Genomic DNA, 20,505 nt, shown 5'->3' with positions numbered 1-20,505 from the left:
CACAAAGCCTGGCTGAAAGCTGTTTTGAAGTGTGCACACTTTGGTTGCAGATGGGGGTGGAGAGGTGAAGCTGGAAATTGGGATATACTTTATAGTGAGGACACAGAGAGAGTAAAGCAAGGGAAATAACACAAGTGGAGTCATATTGTTCACACATTCTCCCAAAGAGAGAGTGAGCAAGGAATTAGACAAGTTATATACAGGCTGTGACCTTCCCATATGTGCATCTTATTAATGACAGGGTGACACTGGATTGGATATCAGCAGCCTCACCTCACCACTCTGATTGCCAACTGAAATTGCTCCCAATGGTCAGGCAAGCACTTTGCATGGTAGCTTGTGTGTGAGTGTGTGTGTGTGTGTGTGTGTTCTTGTTTAACTACTGAGTCCAGTATACTTGTGGGGTCCCAACAGCTTTGTGGGGCGAAAATGCTGGACCCCACAACTTTAAAGGGCTGTTTGAGGGTTACGACTTGGTTTTAGGATTAGGGATAGAATTCGGTTATGGTTAGGGTGAGGGTAAGGGTTAAGGTTAGGCATTTAGTTGTGATGGTTAAAGTTAGGTTAAGGGGCTAGGGAATGCATTATGTCAATGATGGGTCCCCACAAAGATAGTGCCACAAACCTGTGTGTGTGTGTGTGTGTGTGTGTGTGTGTGTGTGTGTGTGTGTGTGTGTGTGTGTGTGTGTGTGTGTGTGTGAATCAAGTTGTAAAGCGCTTTGGATAAGCGTCATAAATGCTACCATTTACACTCGTTTATTGTGCTTTACATAATTCAATTCAATTCAATTCAATTTTATTTATAGTATCAAATCATAACACAAGTTATCTCGAGACACTTTACAGATAGAGTATGTCTAAACCACACTCTATAATTTACAAAGCCCCAACAATTACAGTAATTCCCTAAAGAGCAAGCAGTGCGACAGTGGCGAGGAAAAACTCCCTCTGGGAAAGAAACCTCGGACAGACCCAGGCTAAGTAGTGGAGACTTGCATCCTTGAGCGATGTCTACATATCAAAGAGGGGACGTCTGTATACTGCATTGGAACTGTCTGTACCCATTATTTCAATGAATGAGCGTTTGTTTACAGCAAAGACTTTGTTTCGTTCTCAAATGATAATCCAACTTTATTTTATCAAGATTCAAACATTTCTCTGGTACACAAATGTTACGAAAATTATGGCCACTTTTAATGAAAATAAGTTTTACTTAATCAAAAGTAACTTGGCTGCATGCATTAATGTCAAGGACTACAGTATTAGCAACATAATTGATTTTGTCTAGGCTACATTTATATAAAATATATTCTTAAAGCTACATTTAAAAGATTGATTACACCAGTGCACTTGTTTAATTGTAGGTCATTTTTATGACCTGTGTGTAACGGTGAAGTTTGCATTTTAAAGAGGGCTCCCTTCATACTGTGAATTGTATGTTGTATTTGCCCTTTATAACTTCATAAACATTTTAATAAAAAACATTTCCCAATCTTAGGGAGGTTGCAAATCATGTTTAAACTATACTGTGTTTTTGCAGGTCAGAGTCGAACCCGGGCTCGCTGCGTCGAGGAATAAACCTCTATATATGGGCATCCACTCTACCAACTGAGCTATCCGGGCGCCCAGGGCATTGATTTTAAACTCAATCATGAATATAACAAGGTCAGATAAAAGATACTGATTTATTCTATTTTTAAAAAGGATAATTTCCCACGCACGCTTGCATGATTGCACGCTTGCACACACACACACACACACACACACACACACACACACACACACACACACACACACACACACACACACACACACACACACACACACGCACACACACACACTATCAGTCTACACCAACCAAGTGTGGACTTAAAAAATAAGATATTTTTTCTAAAATATTACTGCAACAGTGCTTTTTAATTATTATTTTTTTAAATAAATTGCCAAGTAGTGGGGACTTCCCACATCCTTGAGCGATGTTTACATATCAAAGATTGGACGTCTGTATACTGCAGTGGAACTGTCTGTACCCATTATTTCAATAAATGAGTGTTTGTTTACAGCAAAGACCCTCTTTGTTTCGTTCAAAAATGATAATTCAACTTTATTTCATCAATATTCAAACTTTTCTCTGGTACACCCAAAATTATGGCCACTTTAAATGAAAATAAATGTTTTACTTGCAAATCATGCATTAATATCAAGGACTGCAGTATTATCAACATAAATGATTTTATCTAGGCTTCAATTATATAAATTATATACTTAAAGTTACATTTAAAAGACTGCGTACACCAGTGCACTTATTTAAATTTTTTCTGAGGGGAATTCATATTTTTTGTGTTATTGTTCGTCATTTTTATGACCTGTGTGGAATGGTGAAGTATGCATTTTAAAGAGCTCTTGCTCTTTATAACTTCATAAATATTTTAACAAAAAACATTGCCCAATCGTAGGCAGGTTGTGAATCATGCTTTAACTACACTGTGTTGTGGGGTTGGGGTTGGGGGATCCTGTAGGTGTATTTAAACTCATGCTGGATGCATTAAGTTTAACTGACCCATCAGTGTAAACAAAGATATTGCGAGCAGCGTAAACACATGCACCTCAGCACAGACTGAAAACAATGTCTTCGATGACATCAAAATATACCTTTTATCTCCTATTCAATATCTGCAGATCAACATAGGGACTTACATTTTTGTTTAGAGGCAGAGAAATGCAACTTTCAATGAGATCTTCTGTGTGATATTTTTTTTATCTTTTTATTTTTTTTATTTTCATCCCACCCCAGGCAAGGGTTTACCTTTAATGATGACACAACTACTGTAACTGGGTGGTATCCTTAGATGTATGTTTGCTAATTATATAAATCAGCTGCCTGAAACATCATATTCCTTTGTATGTTATCAGAAAGGGTAGATGCTTCTTCTATATTCAGCCATGGCAATGCTGGCTGCAAAGCTTATTATGTTCCTTTTTCTCTTTGGAGTCAAACCCACCTCAGCTGCTTCTGTGGATAACTGTGTTTTCTTGGGGGAAGAGGAGAAAAATAGTCTGTATGAAGATGGAGATGTAGTTATAGGGGGCTTATTCCCTCTACACTACAGCCCTGTGTCTTCTCTTCCAACATACAAAACAAAACCAACAGCTAATATGTATAAGTAGTGAGTAAATATTTGACTGTATTTGATATTAGTTGGCTTGTATTGTGCATAGTAGATTGTATTCTATTGGATTTGTGTTGTGGGTATTTTAATATAGGTTTATATGATATATCTGTGGTGTGTGATGAACTTCTTTCTACTTCTATACAGTTTCAACTCTCGTGCCTTGCGCTGGATGCAGACTATGACTTTTGCAATCAAAGAAATCAACCAGCGCAGTGACCTCCTCCCACAGCTCAAGCTGGGTTTCCACATCCGTGACAGCTGTGATGACATACCTGTGTCACTGAGAGCATATTTGCTGTTGGTGAACGGCCAGCCAGAGATAGGCACCAGGGCCGAGAGAGTGAACAGAGACAAAGGTCAAGAAAGAAACATTAGTTCTAATTTAGGCTGTGCTGCCGTACAAAGTACTGTGTCCCCAGTAGTCATAGGAGATGCGGCTTCTGGGGTGTCTATGGCTCTGCTAAGAAGCCTGGGTTCGTTCCATATACCCTTGGTGAGACTGCCTGACAGTCTGTGAACTTTTGTTGTCATAATGTTAATACTTTTACATTACACTTTACGGTTTTCTTTGATTAAGTGCCTTGGCACTGAAAAGTAATTTTCAGGAAGTAGGGATGTTCTCAACCCATAGAGAAACACCTAATCCAGTACCATGCATCTGGTATAAAACATGATAATTTTATTTTCAGAAATGTATAAAAGATTTCAAATGTCCATATTTTAAAATCAGTGGTAACTCATCTTCCATTTTCATTGTTGAGTGTATTTTCATTTCAAATGCAGGGAAAACTCTGCACCACTGAGTGCCTGTAAAGATGGTAGTATTTTGTGGTGAAATTTGATTCTTGTTCAACGGCTTTTTCAGTAAGTCAAAGTGTGCAGAAGGTTAATTATTGTTTTCTATAATACCAGGTGAGCTATTTTGCATCCTGCAGCTGTCTGAGTAACCAAAGGGATTTCCCAACATTCATGCGCACCATGCCCAGTGACGCCTTCCAGATCAGAGCCCTGGCCCAGCTGGTTAGCTACTTTGGCTGGACCTGGGTGGGAGTCCTTGGGTTGGAATCTGATTATGCTCGTTTTGCCATCCAGCTCTTCCTTCAGGAGTCGGTGCAGTATGGTGTGTGTGCTGCTTACACTCACTTCTACCCTGTTGTCCTGAGTCAGCAGGCTCTAGATGAGCTTCTGGATGTCATTCAGGTATCTATGGGTCAATACAATTTTCAAGGGGTGTACATAATAACATGAAAACCTGCAATAAATATTACCTTTGTGAATCTTATAATTCTCAATTGTTGTTAGGATTGTTTCAGAAAGGTGTCGATTCAACTCTAGTGTCATTTCACGACAGTTTGTGATGTTGTATTGTTAAATTTAATATTCAAGGGCAATGGGCGAAGTTGTCATTTGTACATATATATTACACTTGAAATGAACACATTTGAATTAAATTAATCTGTCTGTCTTCCATACATGTAACAAAATAATAAAAAGTTGACCACATTTCTGAATATTTTCTGCACTAATCCTGAAAATTATAGTTTATTTAATTGATAATATTAATCCTGTATTTATATCTCTGAGCGACATCTCCCCCCCCTACCCAAAAAAAAAAAATCTATTTGCATTGAAATTCAAATTTTTTACTAAGACTGAAATGTAACTAAATCAGTTCTGGTCAGCTATTTGCTGTCTTAGCTTTGATTGATGTTCAGTTGTTGTTTTTGTAAAAGAACAAAACTATACTTAAAATATTATTTAGAAAGTGTCAAGTTACAAAGTATTGGCAGAATTGTAACACTGCAAACTGTTATGAAAAATGACCTTAACGTTCATTCAACACTTCTATGACAGTGTTGCAACTTATTTTGTCGCATTCGAAGCTCATAGATCGGACTGAATTGTCATATAACATGTTTCTGTTATTTTATGTATTTACTTTTGAACCCCCTGTACACGTGGCTTGTTCATATACAGTACATATTCATTAGCGTGCAATAACCTATATTATGCATGCTTGAAATGTGAAACATTAAAGTTCTTAAAACAGTTTAAATGTCATTAAATATTAACTATACACCTATATTTTCACAATTCAGATGTCGTCCTCAAAGGTCATCATTAACTTCTGTAGTGATTCAGAAATGAAGGGGATTCTAAAAGAGGTCCAACGTCGGAATATAACCGGCCTGCAGTGGATAGCTAGTGAGGCTTGGGCCACAGCCAAAACACTCTGGGAAAACTTTGGAGGCCTACTGGCGGGAACACTAGGATTTGCCATCCGGCGAGCTGATGTGATTCCAGGGCTGAAAGAACACCTCACGAGTCTCAGACCATCCAGTATTCATAAATCAGCTTTCTTGGCAGAATTTTGGGAAGATATGTTTAACTGCCGACTGAACGGGTCAGTGAACAGCCACTCTCACGGGGGTGACATCTACCTCGACAGATTGCCATGTAAAGGGACTGAGGATTTAAATGATGTTTACTCTACCTATTCTGATGTGACACAGCTAAGAGTGTCATATAATGTCTACAAGGCTGTGTATTTGGTGGCCCATGCTTTGCAAGATATGAGTAACTGCCGAGTCGGACAGGGGCTTTTACCTAATGGCACCTGTGCAGACCCAAAGAATGTTAAACCTTGGCAGGTAAGACTAATTGTATAAGTAAAAAAGAAAAGAAAAAAAGACGAGAGTCAAGTGCACCAATGGTTGTGTTTAGATAACCTGTTTCCCTTACTTCCTCAGCTAATTCACTACATGAAGCATGCACATTTTTCTACACTGGGGGAAAAAATCATCTTTGATCAAAACGGTGACCCCATTGCTTATTATGATCTCTTGAACTGGCAAAGTATGCCTGACGGCTCACTACATTTGGTAAAAGTAGGTTTCTATGACGCCTCCTCGCCTGCTGGACGCAGCCTGGTCATAAATGACTCCATGATTAAGTGGCCTGTTGGGAAGCAGGTGTGTTCTCTACAAACAGGCTTGAGACCATGTTCACCTCTTAGGCTCTTGTATGAACTGTTGATCAACACATCAGCTAATTTTTTCTTATTATTGTGCAATATAATGTATCGCTAAACAAACAGAAGAACATGACACCTTTAAATATAATTTCAAGCTGACAGCAACTGCATGTGAATGTTGCAAAAATAAACCCTACTAATAATCACCCATTATTGATTGTGATAACAAATTCCAGTTAAGTACGGTGGCCATGAGAGCTCAATGCACTTTTTTATCAATGAACGTTATCTTAGCAAGAAAGTTACTTTCACAATTGTCACCAAGTAATGTACGGGGACTAAACTAAATTGCAAATTGTTAAAATAATCTTTTAAAATAAGTCAAAATAGGTTTGACGACATGAATATTATTTCTAAATTTATAACGACCCTTTCTAAAATTAAAGAACCGGCAGCAGTTACTAAATTGTTAACTAGTTTAACATCTTAGTCCCCTGTTATGGGTTCTAAAAGTAAATAGTAATGTAATAACCAGTTAACATAATGTTAGCCTGTTTCAAAATGATTGTGTGTATTTTGCCAGATTATTCAAATTGCCAGGCTAATAAGCAAAAAACGCCTGTTTTTGGTTGTGTTTTTCTCTATTAGCAGAGTTTTTGGTAAATGCTGCACATGTGTTGTTGAATTGGTAATTTCTTAATTTGCTTGTGTTTTGTTTATTTGCAGTGCTAGACTTGTTTTTCTAATGTTTATTTCCCCTAAAATGTCTGACCATGACAATACTGAAATGTATCTGTGCAAAGTTTGTCACTAGAGAGGTGTCCTCACATTCCTCTCCTTAAGGTGAAGATGTCTATGCACTTCTCTGAAATCTGAGACTCAAAAGCATTCTGGGCAAGCTTGATTAGGTACGTCAATAATCTGGTAAACCAATCGCTGTCTAATACGCAAAAGACAGCAAAGAAACCTGAAACCTCCAGTGTGGAGTGGACTGTCAGTACAGAGAGTGGAAAAACACACTATCAACAGTTGTCATCCACTGCCAATTACAAGCTAAAAAACAACATAAAAGAGGCTTACTACACTTACCATTGTGATACGTCTATAGTCACCAGTTTCAGTGCACACTGACTCCTCCTCTGAGTCTGACCGACGGGGTGGGGTGGGGGGTTGGGGTTCAGACAGGACGCCTAAACTATAGTTACAGAGCGCAAGTTCGCCCACTTAGGTTGCCATGTTGTGAGGCAGTTTTTATTTATTTATTATTATTTCTTTAACCTTTATTTATCCAGGTAAGTTGATTGAGAACAACTTCTCATTTGCAACGACGACCTGTCACATTCAGTTCCACATTCATACCTGGAAGCTGCCCAGTACAACCACAGTCTGATCTGCTGGCCACTGAGCAGCTCCACTGGAGCAGTTGGGGTCACATTCAGTTCCACATTCATACCTGGAAGCTGCCCAGTACAACCACAGTCTGATCTGCTGGCCACTGAGCAGCTCCACTGGAGCAGTTGGGGTCTTGCTCAAGGGAATCTCAGTGGTGGTAATGAGGGAGGAACAAAGCTCTGTTCTTTCACTTTCCCCACCCGGATTTTTATCCCGTCGGTCTGGGGATTGAACCGACGACCTCCCGGTCACAAGCTCGCTTCTCTAACCTTTAGGCCACCACTGGCAGTGAGGGAGAAAGGGTAGATTGCTTTCAGCCTCTTTTCAGATATTTATTTTGCTCTTCATGTGGGTAAACCACGTTAAACAAAATATAAATCATAACAGAGTAGTATTACATAGTTTAAAATGCGTCTGAAATAATAAGTCAATGCCAATAGATACATTTGTGAATTGGCTAGAGCTGAAGTGAATGCAGTGTGAAAATAGTATTTTACAGATGTAATTTAATTAGATTTTATTGAATTCATGAAAAATTCAAATTTCAAGGTGAATTTTCCAAAAACAATTTCAAATTACAGCTAAATAAATGCAGCAATTATGTTTATAAGACAACATAAACATGACATCTGACATCTGGTGATTAAAAAAAATATATTTTGTGTAATCATTTTTACAGGATTGTTACACTCCCTCATAATCCTCTTAATTATGTGTTAAACAAATGGGTAAATCACAAAATTGGATTCAGTTTTAGTTGAAACACAGCTTTTATAGATCACGCTGTACTTTTAGCTTTTAGTTTGTATCTGAAATATAAATAACAAAGCAGAGATACTGTCTAATATTAATTAAAATCAGTGTCTTTCTGAGTGGCTGAACTTTGCCTCTCAGGCTTCCCGGTCTGTATGCAGCGACAGTTGTCCTCCAGGTTCCCGCATTGCCAGGAGAAAGGGGGAACCCATCTGCTGTTTTGACTGTGTCTCCTGTGCTGAGGGAGAAGTTAGTAATACAACTGGTGTGTTGTGTTCTGTCTTTTATCACCATATATCCTGTGTGCTGACCTGCTTCTGTTTAAATGTGGCTTCTTAAAACTAAAAAGTTATCTTCTCTTCCCATCTCCAGATTCTTTAGAGTGCTCACATTGCTCAGCGAACACATGGCCCAATAAAGGCAGAAATCTCTGCATCCCAAAGACAATTGAGTTCCTGTCTTACCATGAGTTAATGGGTATTGTGCTGTGTGTTGTATCTGTCCTCGGAGCTTGTATTTCCCTCTCCATCCTCGCTATATTCTTCACATACAAACACACACCACTGGTCCGGGCCAACAACATGGAATTGAGCTTCCTTCTCTTGGTGTTTCTTGCTGTCTGCTTCCTTGTTGGCCTGCTGTTCATTGGTGAGCCTTCAGACTGGCTTTGCCGTATCAGGTACCCAGCATTTGGGATCAGTTTTGCCCTATGCATTTCGTGCCTCCTGGCCAAGACAGTTGTGGTCCTAATGGCTTTCAGGTCCACACTGCCAGGAAGTAATGTCATGAAGTGGTTTGGACCCAACCAACAGAGAGCAAGTGTGCTTTTAGGAACAGTTGTTCAGGTATAAACCCTTTCCACAAGTCAACTCTATACATATCTTTTCAACTGTGTTGATTTAAAATGAACATCCTGTTTTTCCCTCCGCTCAGGTAATAATCTGTGCTATCTGGCTGCTTACCAGTCCACCTCATGCCAACAAAAACACAGATTACAGTGCTAACATCATCATTGAGTGTGTTACTGGCTCAGAGGTTGGCTTCTGGTGTGTTCTTGGATACATCGGCATCTTGGCCTGCATGTGCTTCCTAATGGCATTTTTGGCCCGGAAGCTGCCTGATAATTTTAATGAGGCCAAGTTCATCACCTTCAGCATGCTGATATTCTTCGCAGTGTGGATTACTTTTATTCCAGTTTATGTGAGCACAGCTGGGAAACATACAGTGGCTGTCCATGTTTTTGCTATTTTAGCCTCAGCTTTTGGTCTCCTGTTTTGCATTTTTTCTCCAAAGTGCTATGTCATCATTCTTAAACCAGAAAAAAACAGCAAGAAAAACTTGATTCAAAAATGAAAATTCCAGTATGTTGCTAAATAATATTTATGCATAAGAAAGCAATTACTATAAAATATATCTGTGGTAATCAATTATTAAAGATCCATGTTCAAAATTCTACAAAGCAAAGCATTTTGAAATGCTGTTGCCTCAATGCTAGCTAACACATTGACACATGCACACATAATGCATCTTATGATGCATATCATCAGTGATTTTTCTTGGGGTTATCATGTGTTTTGGGTCTTTTAACAATCAGACAACCTTGCCCATGCAGGTGACCCCAGATAGCATTTCCGCACCCATGACTCTCCTTTCCTAGTCCACAGCCACCTTGAGACTATTTCAGCTGCCTCTGTGACAGACTCGATAGCCCTTTGCCGATCCCTGTGGGAATGGCCTGCAAACCGTCAACATCCCATCTCGATGGGCTTGCACGTTGCTTTTTTTGCACTGTCAAACGATGGGTGACCACAGCTGTATTATGACTTAACACATTCAGTATATATATTTTTTTATTTTATTAGTTTATTTGTCAGGGACCATGCACAGTTCAGGCCCTGTACCAGCGTTAGCTATACAGCTAATTTACATCTGTGGTCCCTGGGCAAGGGAGATAAAAGGACAATATAGACAATAAAGACAATACTATCAAAACAGATAAAAACTTAACAAACAACATGTGACAAGCATTACATCACATATAATCGAGAATACAAACTATACATTCCATGTTATAAAAAGATCAATGATCACATAGTTGATTTGCCTTCAGCCAAGTCTTTAAGGACATTTTAAAACTGCTGAGACTTGCACAATCTCTATTGTGAAGTGGAATTAAGTTACACTTTTCTACTACAGTAAATGAAAAAGCTGATTGACCAAATTTCGTCTTCCTAAATTGAGTGTAACAGTCACCTCTTACAGAAGCCCTGGTGACCCTTACATTATCTCTACAAAATGAAACACATTGCTTGAGTGGGGGTAGTGTAAGATCATGGGTCAACTTATACATCAGGCCCATGTCCGCAAAACAGAGAAAACTGTCAAAGGTTAATTGGTTATGTTTTTTTATAATTGTACAATGATGGTAATTTCTTGTTTTTTGTCAAGAACTTTCACAGCTTGTTTGTAAAGGGTACATAAAGGTTTTAGCGTAGTCCCACCCGCCTGGGACCAGCTTGTAGGTGCCTAGTTCAGGTTCCTATGGGTTGGTTCATGTAGCTTTTATATTGTTTTGCTTTGTTTATCCATTGTTAAAGCTTTAGGTTTTTGTTATGTCTAATAATATGACTAGTTTTAATTTTTCCAATTGTTCTGACAATGACCAGAGTGCGCCTGATTTTGAACAGTACATTGATCCAGAAAATAACTTTTATGTTAACATAAATAATAACTGCAGCTATTACACAGAGCAACAGTTCAATAATAATATTAAAATTGATTATGGCATATCTATCATTCATTTTAACAGCAGAAGTCTGTATTCAAACTTTCAGAATATAAAGGAATATTTAGGACAGTTCAAGAAACCCTTTAATATTATAGCTATTTCAGAAACATGGATTAATGCCGTTAGGGGCATGGATTTTGAGTTACAGGGATATGAATATAAGTATGTGAATAGAGTAAACTGTTGTGGAGGAGGGGTGGCGCTCTTTATTGATAAAGGCCTAATTTACAAGGTTGTTGAAAACATGACCGTAGTCATGGATGACATAATGGAGTGTATCTCAATTGAAATATGTATGAAAAAAATTAAGAATGTCATAGTAAGTTGTGTATATAGGAAACCAGGATCCAATGTTGAAATATTCACAGAAATAATGGAAAAAATGTTTAATAAAGTAAAGCATAAAGTCAACTATATATGTGGGGATTTCAACATTGACCTACTAAATCCCAACAAACACAAACTTTTTCGAACAATTACAAAACCAACCAGAATAACATGTAATGGTGCCACTCTGATAGATAACATTTTTACAAATAATATGGAAATTAATTCTTTAAGTGGAATATTAATCAATGACATAAGTTACCACCTACCAATCTTTGTGACTCATGACTGTAATTTTATTAGGAAAATTGAGTGTAATGAGACTATATTTAAGAGATTAAGGACTGAAGAAACTATTTCTGCATTTAGAATGGAGCTAATAAAGTTTAATTGGAAGGAAGTAATGAAGGAAGCTGACCCTAACAAGGCATATGAACTATTCTTAGATATATTTATAACTTTATATAATAAAAACTGTCCAATAAAACAATACTGTAATAAAAGGAAACATTCTGAAACACCCTGAATGTCCAAAGGAATTCAAAATGCCTGTAAAAAAAAGAATACGCTTTATAGGAATTTCATAAAATATAGAACGAAAGAATCTGAGTTAAAATATAAGAAATATAAAAATAAATTAACTACCATAATGAGGGTATGTAAGAAGGATTATAATAACAAATTACTAGAAAATAACAAAGATAATGTTAAAGGAACATGGAATACATTAAATGCAATTATTACTAAAGGACTTAATAAAATTAATTATCCGGAAAACTTTAATGAGAATGACAAGACGTGGTCAAATATGTGGTCGACAGATTCAACAATTACTTTGTTAATGTGGGTCCTAATTTGGCCAAAGACATACATTTCACAGGGACGAATTACTTTGTGATGGACCATGTGGACAATAACCCATATTCATTGTTTTTGGGAACTGTAGACGGCAGGGAAATTATAGAGATTGTAAATAAATGTAATAATAAAACTTCCAAAGATTGTGAGGACATTGATATGTCAATATTAAAAAAAGTAATAGACGGGTTTGTTGACCCACTATCATATATATATATATATAATCTATCATTTAAAACAGGAGTATTTCCTGATAAGATGAAAGTAGCTAAGTAATCCCATTGTATAAATCTGGTGAGTCACATATTTTCAATAACTATAGACCAATATCTCTGCTTTCACAGTTCTCAAAAATACTTGAAAAACTATTTGTCAAAAGGCTAGATAACTTCGTTGATAAAAACAATTTACTAATTGATAATCAGTATGGATTCCGATCTGGTAGATCAAGGTCTATGGCACTTATTGAGTTAGTTGAAAGATTATCAAATTGTATTGAAAATAAAAACTATGCAGTGGGGGTTTTCATAGATTTAAAAAAAGCTTTTGATACTGTTGATCACAAAATCATGTTAAAAAAATTGGAAAGGTATGGCATAAGAGGTGTGGCCTTTAACTGGATAAAAAACTATATTGAAAACAGGAGTCAGTTTGTTCAAATGGGTAATAGTCAACGAGTCTTAATATTTCCTGTGGAGTTCCACAGGGGTCAATTTTAGGCCCCAAATTGTTTATCCTTTACTTAAATAATATCTGTAAATCATCATATGTACTAAAATTTACTATTTTTGCAGATGACACAAATATTTTTGGTTGTGGGGATAACTTGCAGCAGACGCTGGAAATGGTCAATAATGAAATGAAGAAATTAAAACTATGGTTTGATTCAAATAAGTTATCTTTAAACTTGAACAAAACTAAATTCATGATATTCGGAAATCGTACTATAAATAGAGATGTTACAATGGTAATTGATAATGAAACAATTGAAAGAGTCTACGAAAATAAATTTCTGGGTGTTGTTCTTGACCATAAACTCTGCTGGAAGCCACACATTAAATATTTGTGCACAAAGATGGCCAGGAGTATTGGTATATTGAGTAAAACTAGATACATCTTGAACAAAAATACATTACATACTCTGTACTGCACCCTTAGTGTACCATATATGTTATATTGTGTGGAAGTTTGGGGAAATACTTACAAAAGCAACTTGAAAAAAATGTGTGCATTTCAAAAAAGAGCAATTAGGATAATAAATCACATTGGGTATTATGAACACACTAATCATTTGTTCTTTAATTCACATTTGCTGAAATTTATGGACATTGTTACATTTAAAACTGCTCAATTTTAGTTTAAAGTTAAAGAAAATAATTTAACATTTAACATATGTGCAATGTTTAATGAAAGAAATGGGGTATATCATCTAAGAGGTCATTGTATGTTTAAGCAACCACTTGTGCGAACTACTGTTAAAAGCATGTGTGTTTCAGTTTGTGGGGTGACCTTATGGAATGGACTGAACAATGATATCAAACAGAGCCATAATATCATTCAGTTCAAAAATAGATTAAAGACATCAGGACTTGATCAATACAGAAAAGAATAAACTGAAACAGAGGATTGTAATTTGTAATTTAATGGTATTGTTGTATATTATTGTATTGTTGTAAATTACTGTAAGACTGAAAGATTGTATGCTATATTTGCATATCTATTTTACTTTGTATAATATAATTTTGGGAAAGAAGGCGCAGGTCCAAATAAGCTATTTGCTTCTGCCTGCTCCTTCTCGAACGAATCGTTCTTATATTTTTTCTTTTTTTGTTGTTGTTTTTGTTAGATTCTGATTGTTTGTGTTTTATCTTATGTTTTTATGTTTTGCAACATTGTTGATTGTTCGAGATAAACAAATAAACTAAACTAAAACTAGAACAGTAAGATAAATGTGAGAAGATCATTGAATGCAAAAACAGTTTAGCTGCAGCTATTGGTAACTGGTGTCTTATATGTCTAAAATTAAACTGACACAATTGGAGATCTTTTTTATGTGTTTTTTAAAACTTAAATTAGAATCAATAATTATGCCCAGCTACTTGAAATGATCAACAATATGTATCACCTCTCCCGTAATACAGATATCGGGCTGATGTGTAAAATTCCTCTTGATAGAGAAATACATGCCCACTGTTTTGCTTACATTAAGAGTAAGACAACTGAGAGTTATCCAGTCTGATACTGTGGTTAGAACTGCAGTAAGTTTTGCTGCTGCTTGTTCTATAGTTTTTGTATGGGTATAGATAACAGTATCGTCTGCGTACATTTGGATGTGGACTTCTGGGCAAATCAGTGGCAGGTCATTAATATATAAACTAAATAAAATTGGTCCTAAAGTAGATCCCTGAGGGACTACAGTAGTGCAGTTAGCAAAGGAGGAGCATCTATCATTAATCCTGGTGCACTGCTTTCTAGAATCTAAATAAGACTCCATCCATGTCAGAGCATTGGGAGAGAAATTAATCTTTGACAGTTTGGATAACAAAACATTATGATTCACTGTATCAAACGCCTTCTTAAAATTGAGGAAAACAGCCCCAACAACCCCTCCATTGTCAAGGCTGGATTTTATTTGCTCAATAAAGTAACAAGTAGCTGTTTCTGTGGCATGATGTTTCCTGAATCCAAACTGCATGGGGTGCAGTGGAAAATGGCCTTGATTTAAATAGGCTAGCAACTGATGACAGACTATCCTTTCCATTACTTTGGAAACAACAGGGAGGATACTAATAGGTCTGTAGTTGGTTATATTAGTTGCATCTTCAGCTTTAAAAACAGGGGTTATTACAGCTGATTTCCAGGCATTGGGAAAAAAAAAACTTTGTTTAATGGATAGATTTACCAGATGAGCAATTGGAGTACAAACAATGCTTTTATACTTCTTCAGAAATGCACAATCACAAGCAAAAACATCTTTAGCCTTAGAATTCTTAAACTTGCCTAAGATTTTAGTTATGGAAGATTCTGGCACTTCGGAGATGCTAAACAGTGGAAGATTATCATTTGATGGTGTAATGACCTTCCCTCTTAGACCAAATCTTGAATTGAATCTATAAAATAACTATTAAACATAGAAGAAATTGTATCTTTGTCTTTAGTTAAGGTTCCCTGTACTTGTAATTCAAACTCTTTATCTCTTTTTTTGTTGTTCTTTAATGCTCTATTGATGTTTTCCCACGTTTGCCTATTGTTCCCTTTAGAATAATTTATAACATCAATAAAAAACTTAGCTTTTGCCTTTCTCAATTCATTTACAACTTTATTACGTAACTGTTGAAAGGTTCTCCTATGATGGGCTAACCCTGACTTAATTGCAGTTTTTAGTGCATGATCCTGCTAGCCTCGTGAGACCGTTCTGATCTTGCGAGCTCCAGTTTTCCACTCGCAGACATGCTGAGCAAATGCGAAGAAATCCATCTGGTGGAGTCAGGCTATGATCCTGCTGCTTCATTAGAATCCATACTTGTTCATTAAGCCAGGGCAGATTTTGCTTTTTTCTAGAGTGTGTAACACTTTTACTGAACAAATTTTTAACGCTATTAACCTTGGTTATTAAAGGGGTGATAGAATGATTATATAGGGTATTTTACACTGTTCCTTAAGGTCTCCTAATGGGGTATGTAACATTGGTTGGGCTGAAAATTGCCCGAATGATATTTTATTAGGCCCTTAACTACCCTGTGAATATGGCTCTATTTGGAACAAGAGCTTTTCTTCCAAATATGGTATGCTGATGAATATTCAGAATGAGCTACGCGCTGATTGGTTTGAGCAAACTACATAGAAACACATGGGAGACTCGACAGCAGGTCTCATTGCAAAGTTATACATTGTTTATCGGGCTATTTCGTTATTAAATTCACTTCTGATACTTTTTTAAGCGAGAAATCAACTATATAAAGCTCAAATATGGGCCGTTTTACGAAAATTGATGGCTAATTGCAAATTTGGTAAGACTGTGTGTCAGAGTTTAGCCGCTGGTGCTGCCTCGCCGCCCGCCGGTGCTGCCTTGCCGCCCAGCCTGCCTTCCTTCACAGACCCCGGCCTGCTATGAGTGCTTGGAGCTCCGTCACGGCAGCCCACAGCAGGGACTACCAACACCGCTGCCCTGACAGAGCTCCAGGGCCTTCAACTCCTCTCTTCCTGCTAGCTAAATGGCCCGTTGTGTGAGAGTGAGAGCTCCGTCAGCGAGCTTGTTACACCAGCAATCTGTTACCTGATGTTACACACATGTCACGCCACTTATACAAAATCTAACTAAAGGTCTTATAAAGCTAACAACGGTGTCCGATTTCAAGTTAATGAATATTTGTGAAGACAAAATGTTTTGTTAGCTGCGACTGTCCCTTCAATCCTAGCTATGTGTAGCTACAAACCACGGATAGTTAGCTTCCTTTTCGCCTTAATTCGATTATATTACAGTTTGAATTTCGTCACGCCACTTACACAACATCTAACTATATGTCTATTAAAGCTAACAACGGTGTCCGATTTCAATTTAATGAATATTTGTGAAGACAAAGTGTTTCGTTAGCTGTGACTGTCCCTTCAATCCTAGCTACAAATCACGGATAGTTAGCTTCCTTTTCGCCTTAATTCGATTATATTACAGTTTGAATTTCGCCACGCCACTTACACTAACATTTAAAGTAATTTTCGAAAGGGTTTCGTTTCAAGTTAATGAATATTTGTGAAATTCCAGAGGAATTCTAAGAGGAGGCTAGCAGCTCTCATTGATAGAGCTACATCCAGCCGCAGGCGCTATCAATGAGACTCGCGGACAAGCGGCGTTTATTTCCCCAATCGTTTGTTTAAATAACTCAACACATTATAATTACACACATTTAAAAGAGTAACTGGAACCTGTGGTAACAGATTGCTGGTGTAACAAGCTTGCTGCCCGCGCTCTCACTCACACATACCGGGCATTTAGCTAGCAGGAAGAGGGGAGCCGCGGCGTTTAGTGGTCCATTAGCGGTGTTACCGGTGACTCTGCGCGGGTATGGCTGCCAGCCGTAACGGAGCTCACAGCAGGCCGGGCGGCGAGGCAACAACCCAGGCAGCACCGGCTGCTTAATTCCGACCCACAGTCGGACAAAATTTGCAATTAGCCATCCATTTTTGTAAAACGGCCCATATCTGAGCTTTACATAGTTGATTTTGCGCATAAAAAAGTTTCAGAAGTGAATTTTGTAATGGAATAGCAGAGATCTGCGTGACCTAGCTAGATTCAGAAGACTACCTGATCTCAGGTCAGTTGTGTATGTAAATGTTGGGGCGTGACTGTTCTCTTAAGGTTCCGGATTTTGAGATGCTTACGCAAGCAACTCAGCTTTGTTGAGATTCGCCCGTTTTCAGCGGCAGTTTCAAAACATGAGATTTTCATAGTAAAGGGGTGTCAATGGGATTTTGAGCTTCTATGTATGTCCTTTTTACCCACTGAACTGTCGTTATTCAACTATGAATGAAAACTACGGTTTTGCATTCTATCACCCCTTTAAGGTCTAGAAGCAACCTCTAAGTCCTCTGTGGACAGGATCTCACTGCAAGTTAGTTGGTTCAACAGGTTTTCAAATTCATTGATAAACCTCTTTGGTTTTTTAAGACCTTTTTACTTTCTTGCTGGTATATGAACCTTTCTTTCGTTACTTTCTGTGATACCATTGTTAGATTATGATCCGAAAGCCCTGTCAAAAAATGTAATGTTTTAGTTATTCTTTCTGGTTTATTACTAAATATGAGATCAATCTGTGTCTGAGATGATGGGGTGATTCTGGTGGGACCTTGTATCAATTGTGTTAGGTCAGATTGACTTGTTATGTCTTTAAGTTTTTTTCCTTTTTGACTTCTCAGTCCAATTAATGTTTAATTCTCCAACCAAAATCAACTCTTTGTACCTGTCAAATTCTTTCAAAATGTTTCTCAGGTGTTCATAAAACATACTATTTGATGATGGGGGTCTATATATACAAATAACAGTGAATGACATGCTGGTGGATAAAATCATTCTTACTGCCATACATTCAATATCCATACAGTTTAGTTCAATTTCATTGCAGTTTATACAGTCTTTAACATACATGGGTAGTCCACCTCCTCTGCCAGTATTTCGATCTTTTCTAAATGTATTATACCCTGGTACTAGGTATGCTGTGTCAGGTGATGAGACTGTCAGCCATGATTCTGACAAACAAAGGAAATCCAGATTTGAGTCCATAGGTAGTTTTTCGAGTTGATCAGTCTTTGAAGCAATGCTTCTAATGTTTAAATGTCCCCCGAGTAACCCTTTAGGTTTTACGTGCGGGTCCCATAAAACTTTTGCGTGATTTGTTGTTTGAAACAGCAGAAAGTTGCGTTGTTTATGAATGGGTGATTTATCACACACTTTTGGGATAGTTGGAAGCGCTGGAAGCGCATTTGCCAGAACCGACAGAATAGGGCACGGTGGATTTCTTCATAGGGACATCTCAGTCATGGAGTGGCGCAGTTTAAAATCGACAATCGGCCTACCTTGTCCAGTAGATGCAGTGGTGAGATAAGGCCACTGTAGGCCAGGTGACTTTATTTAAAGGGGTGATAGAATGCAAAAACGATTTTACCCTGTCATAGTTGAATAACGACAGTTCGGTGGGTAAATAAGACATACATAGAAGCTCAAAATCCCATTGAAACCCCTTTGATATGAAAATCTGGAAGTTGGAAGTTGACGTCACCCTCCCAAGACCTGTACCTTTGTCACGCCCATGGGTGTATTAAGAGAACGGTCACACCTCAACATTTACATAGGCTACACAACTGACCTGAGATCAGGTAGTCTTCTGAATCTAGGTCACGCAGATCTTTGCTATTCCATTACAAAATTCACTTCTGAAACCTTTTTATGCGAGAAATCAACTATGTAAAGCTCAAATATGGACCGTTTTATAAAAATGGATGGCTAATTGCAAATTTTGTCCGACTGTGTGTCGGAGTTCAGCGGCCGGTGCTGCCTGGGTTGCATTACGCCAAAAATGAAGCTAACTATCCGTGATTTGTAGCTAGCACATAGCTAGGATTGAAGGGACAGTCACAGCTAACGAAACCCCTAATCTTCACAAATATTCATTAACTTGAAATCGGACACCGTTGTTAGCTTTATAAGACGTTTAGGTAGATGTTGTATAAGTGGTGTCACGAAATTCAAACTGGAAATATACTCGAATTACGCCGAAAATGAAGCTAACTATCCGTGATTTGTAGCTACACATAGCTAGGATTGAAGGGACAGTCGCAGTTAACGAAACCCCTAATCTTCACAAATATTCATTAACTTGAAATCTGACACCATTGTTAGCTTTATAAGAAGTTTAGGTAGATGTATAAGTGGCGTGATGAAATTCAAACTGTACATATACTCGAATTACGCCGAAAATGAAGCTAACTATCTGTGATTTGTAGCTACACATAGCTAGGATTGAAGGGGCAGTCGCAGCTAACGAAACCCCTAATGTTCACAAATATTCATTAACTTGAAATCGAATACCGTTGTTAGCTTTATAAGACATTTAGGTAGATGTTGTATAAGTGGCGTGACGAAATTCAAACTGTAAATATAGGTACTCTAGTTATGCCGGCAGCTGGCAGCCAGCCAAGAGTAACTGGAACTGTGGTAAGAGATTGCTGGTGTAACAAGCTCGCTGACCGCGTTCTCACTCTCACACACGGGCCATTTAGCTAGCAGCAAGAGGGGAGTTGCAGGCCCTGTCAGGGCAGCAGCGTTTGGTAGTCCATTAGCCCAAAAAACGGTGACTTTGCGCGGGTATGGAGTGCTGTGGGCTTCCAGCCGTGACGGAGATCTATCTACCTCACAGCAGGCCGGGGTTTGTGAAGGATGGCAGGCCGGGCGGGCAGCAACACCGGCAGCACCGGCCGCTGAACTCCGACACACAGTCTTACCAAATTTGCAATTAACCATACATTTTTATAAAACGGCCCATATTTTAGCTTTATATAGTTGATTTCTCGCTTAAAAAAGTCTCAGAAGTGACTTTAATAACGAAATAGCCCGACAAACAATGTATAACTTTGCAGTGTCTGAAATATGAGACCTGCTTGTCATGAATCCAGCATTCTGAGCCTGTTTTGCCTATGTTTTGTTTTGCTCTAACCTGAGGTTCGTTTTTCTGAGTATCCCTGAACAC

At 37.9% G+C, this 20,505-nt stretch overlaps 1 protein-coding gene across 1 annotated transcript; it reads left to right on the top strand.

Moving 5' to 3' along the window:
* The first annotated feature begins 3,024 nt into the window (after nt 1–3,024).
* On the top strand, nt 3,025–9,645 carry LOC120550613 (extracellular calcium-sensing receptor-like). The gene is made up of 8 exons (XM_039787223.1): nt 3,025–3,167; nt 3,318–3,666; nt 4,086–4,373; nt 5,273–5,824; nt 5,924–6,145; nt 8,434–8,557; nt 8,665–9,137; nt 9,226–9,645. The coding sequence occupies exons 1-8, from the start codon at nt 3,157–3,159 to the stop codon at nt 9,643–9,645; spliced, it is 2,439 nt and encodes an 812-aa protein (XP_039643157.1). The 5' UTR covers nt 3,025–3,156.
* Nucleotides 9,646–20,505: the final 10,860 nt, after the last annotated feature.

The sequence above is a fragment of the Perca fluviatilis genome, chromosome 2 (assembly GCF_010015445.1).
Source record: "Perca fluviatilis chromosome 2, GENO_Pfluv_1.0, whole genome shotgun sequence".
NCBI classification, from domain to species: Eukaryota; Metazoa; Chordata; class Actinopteri; order Perciformes; family Percidae; genus Perca; species Perca fluviatilis.
Note: the sequence above shows the minus strand (reverse complement) of the source record. Positions and strands in the feature narration are given on the sequence as shown.

Excerpts from the sequence above, each read along its gene's own strand:
- LOC120550613 (XM_039787223.1), top strand. Across the intron at positions 4,374-5,272 it reads AGCTTCTGGATGTCATTCAG|ATGTCGTCCTCAAAGGTCAT; the intron begins GTATCTATGGGT and ends TTCACAATTCAG. Across the intron at positions 9,138-9,225 it reads TTTTAGGAACAGTTGTTCAG|GTAATAATCTGTGCTATCTG; the intron begins GTATAAACCCTT and ends CCCTCCGCTCAG.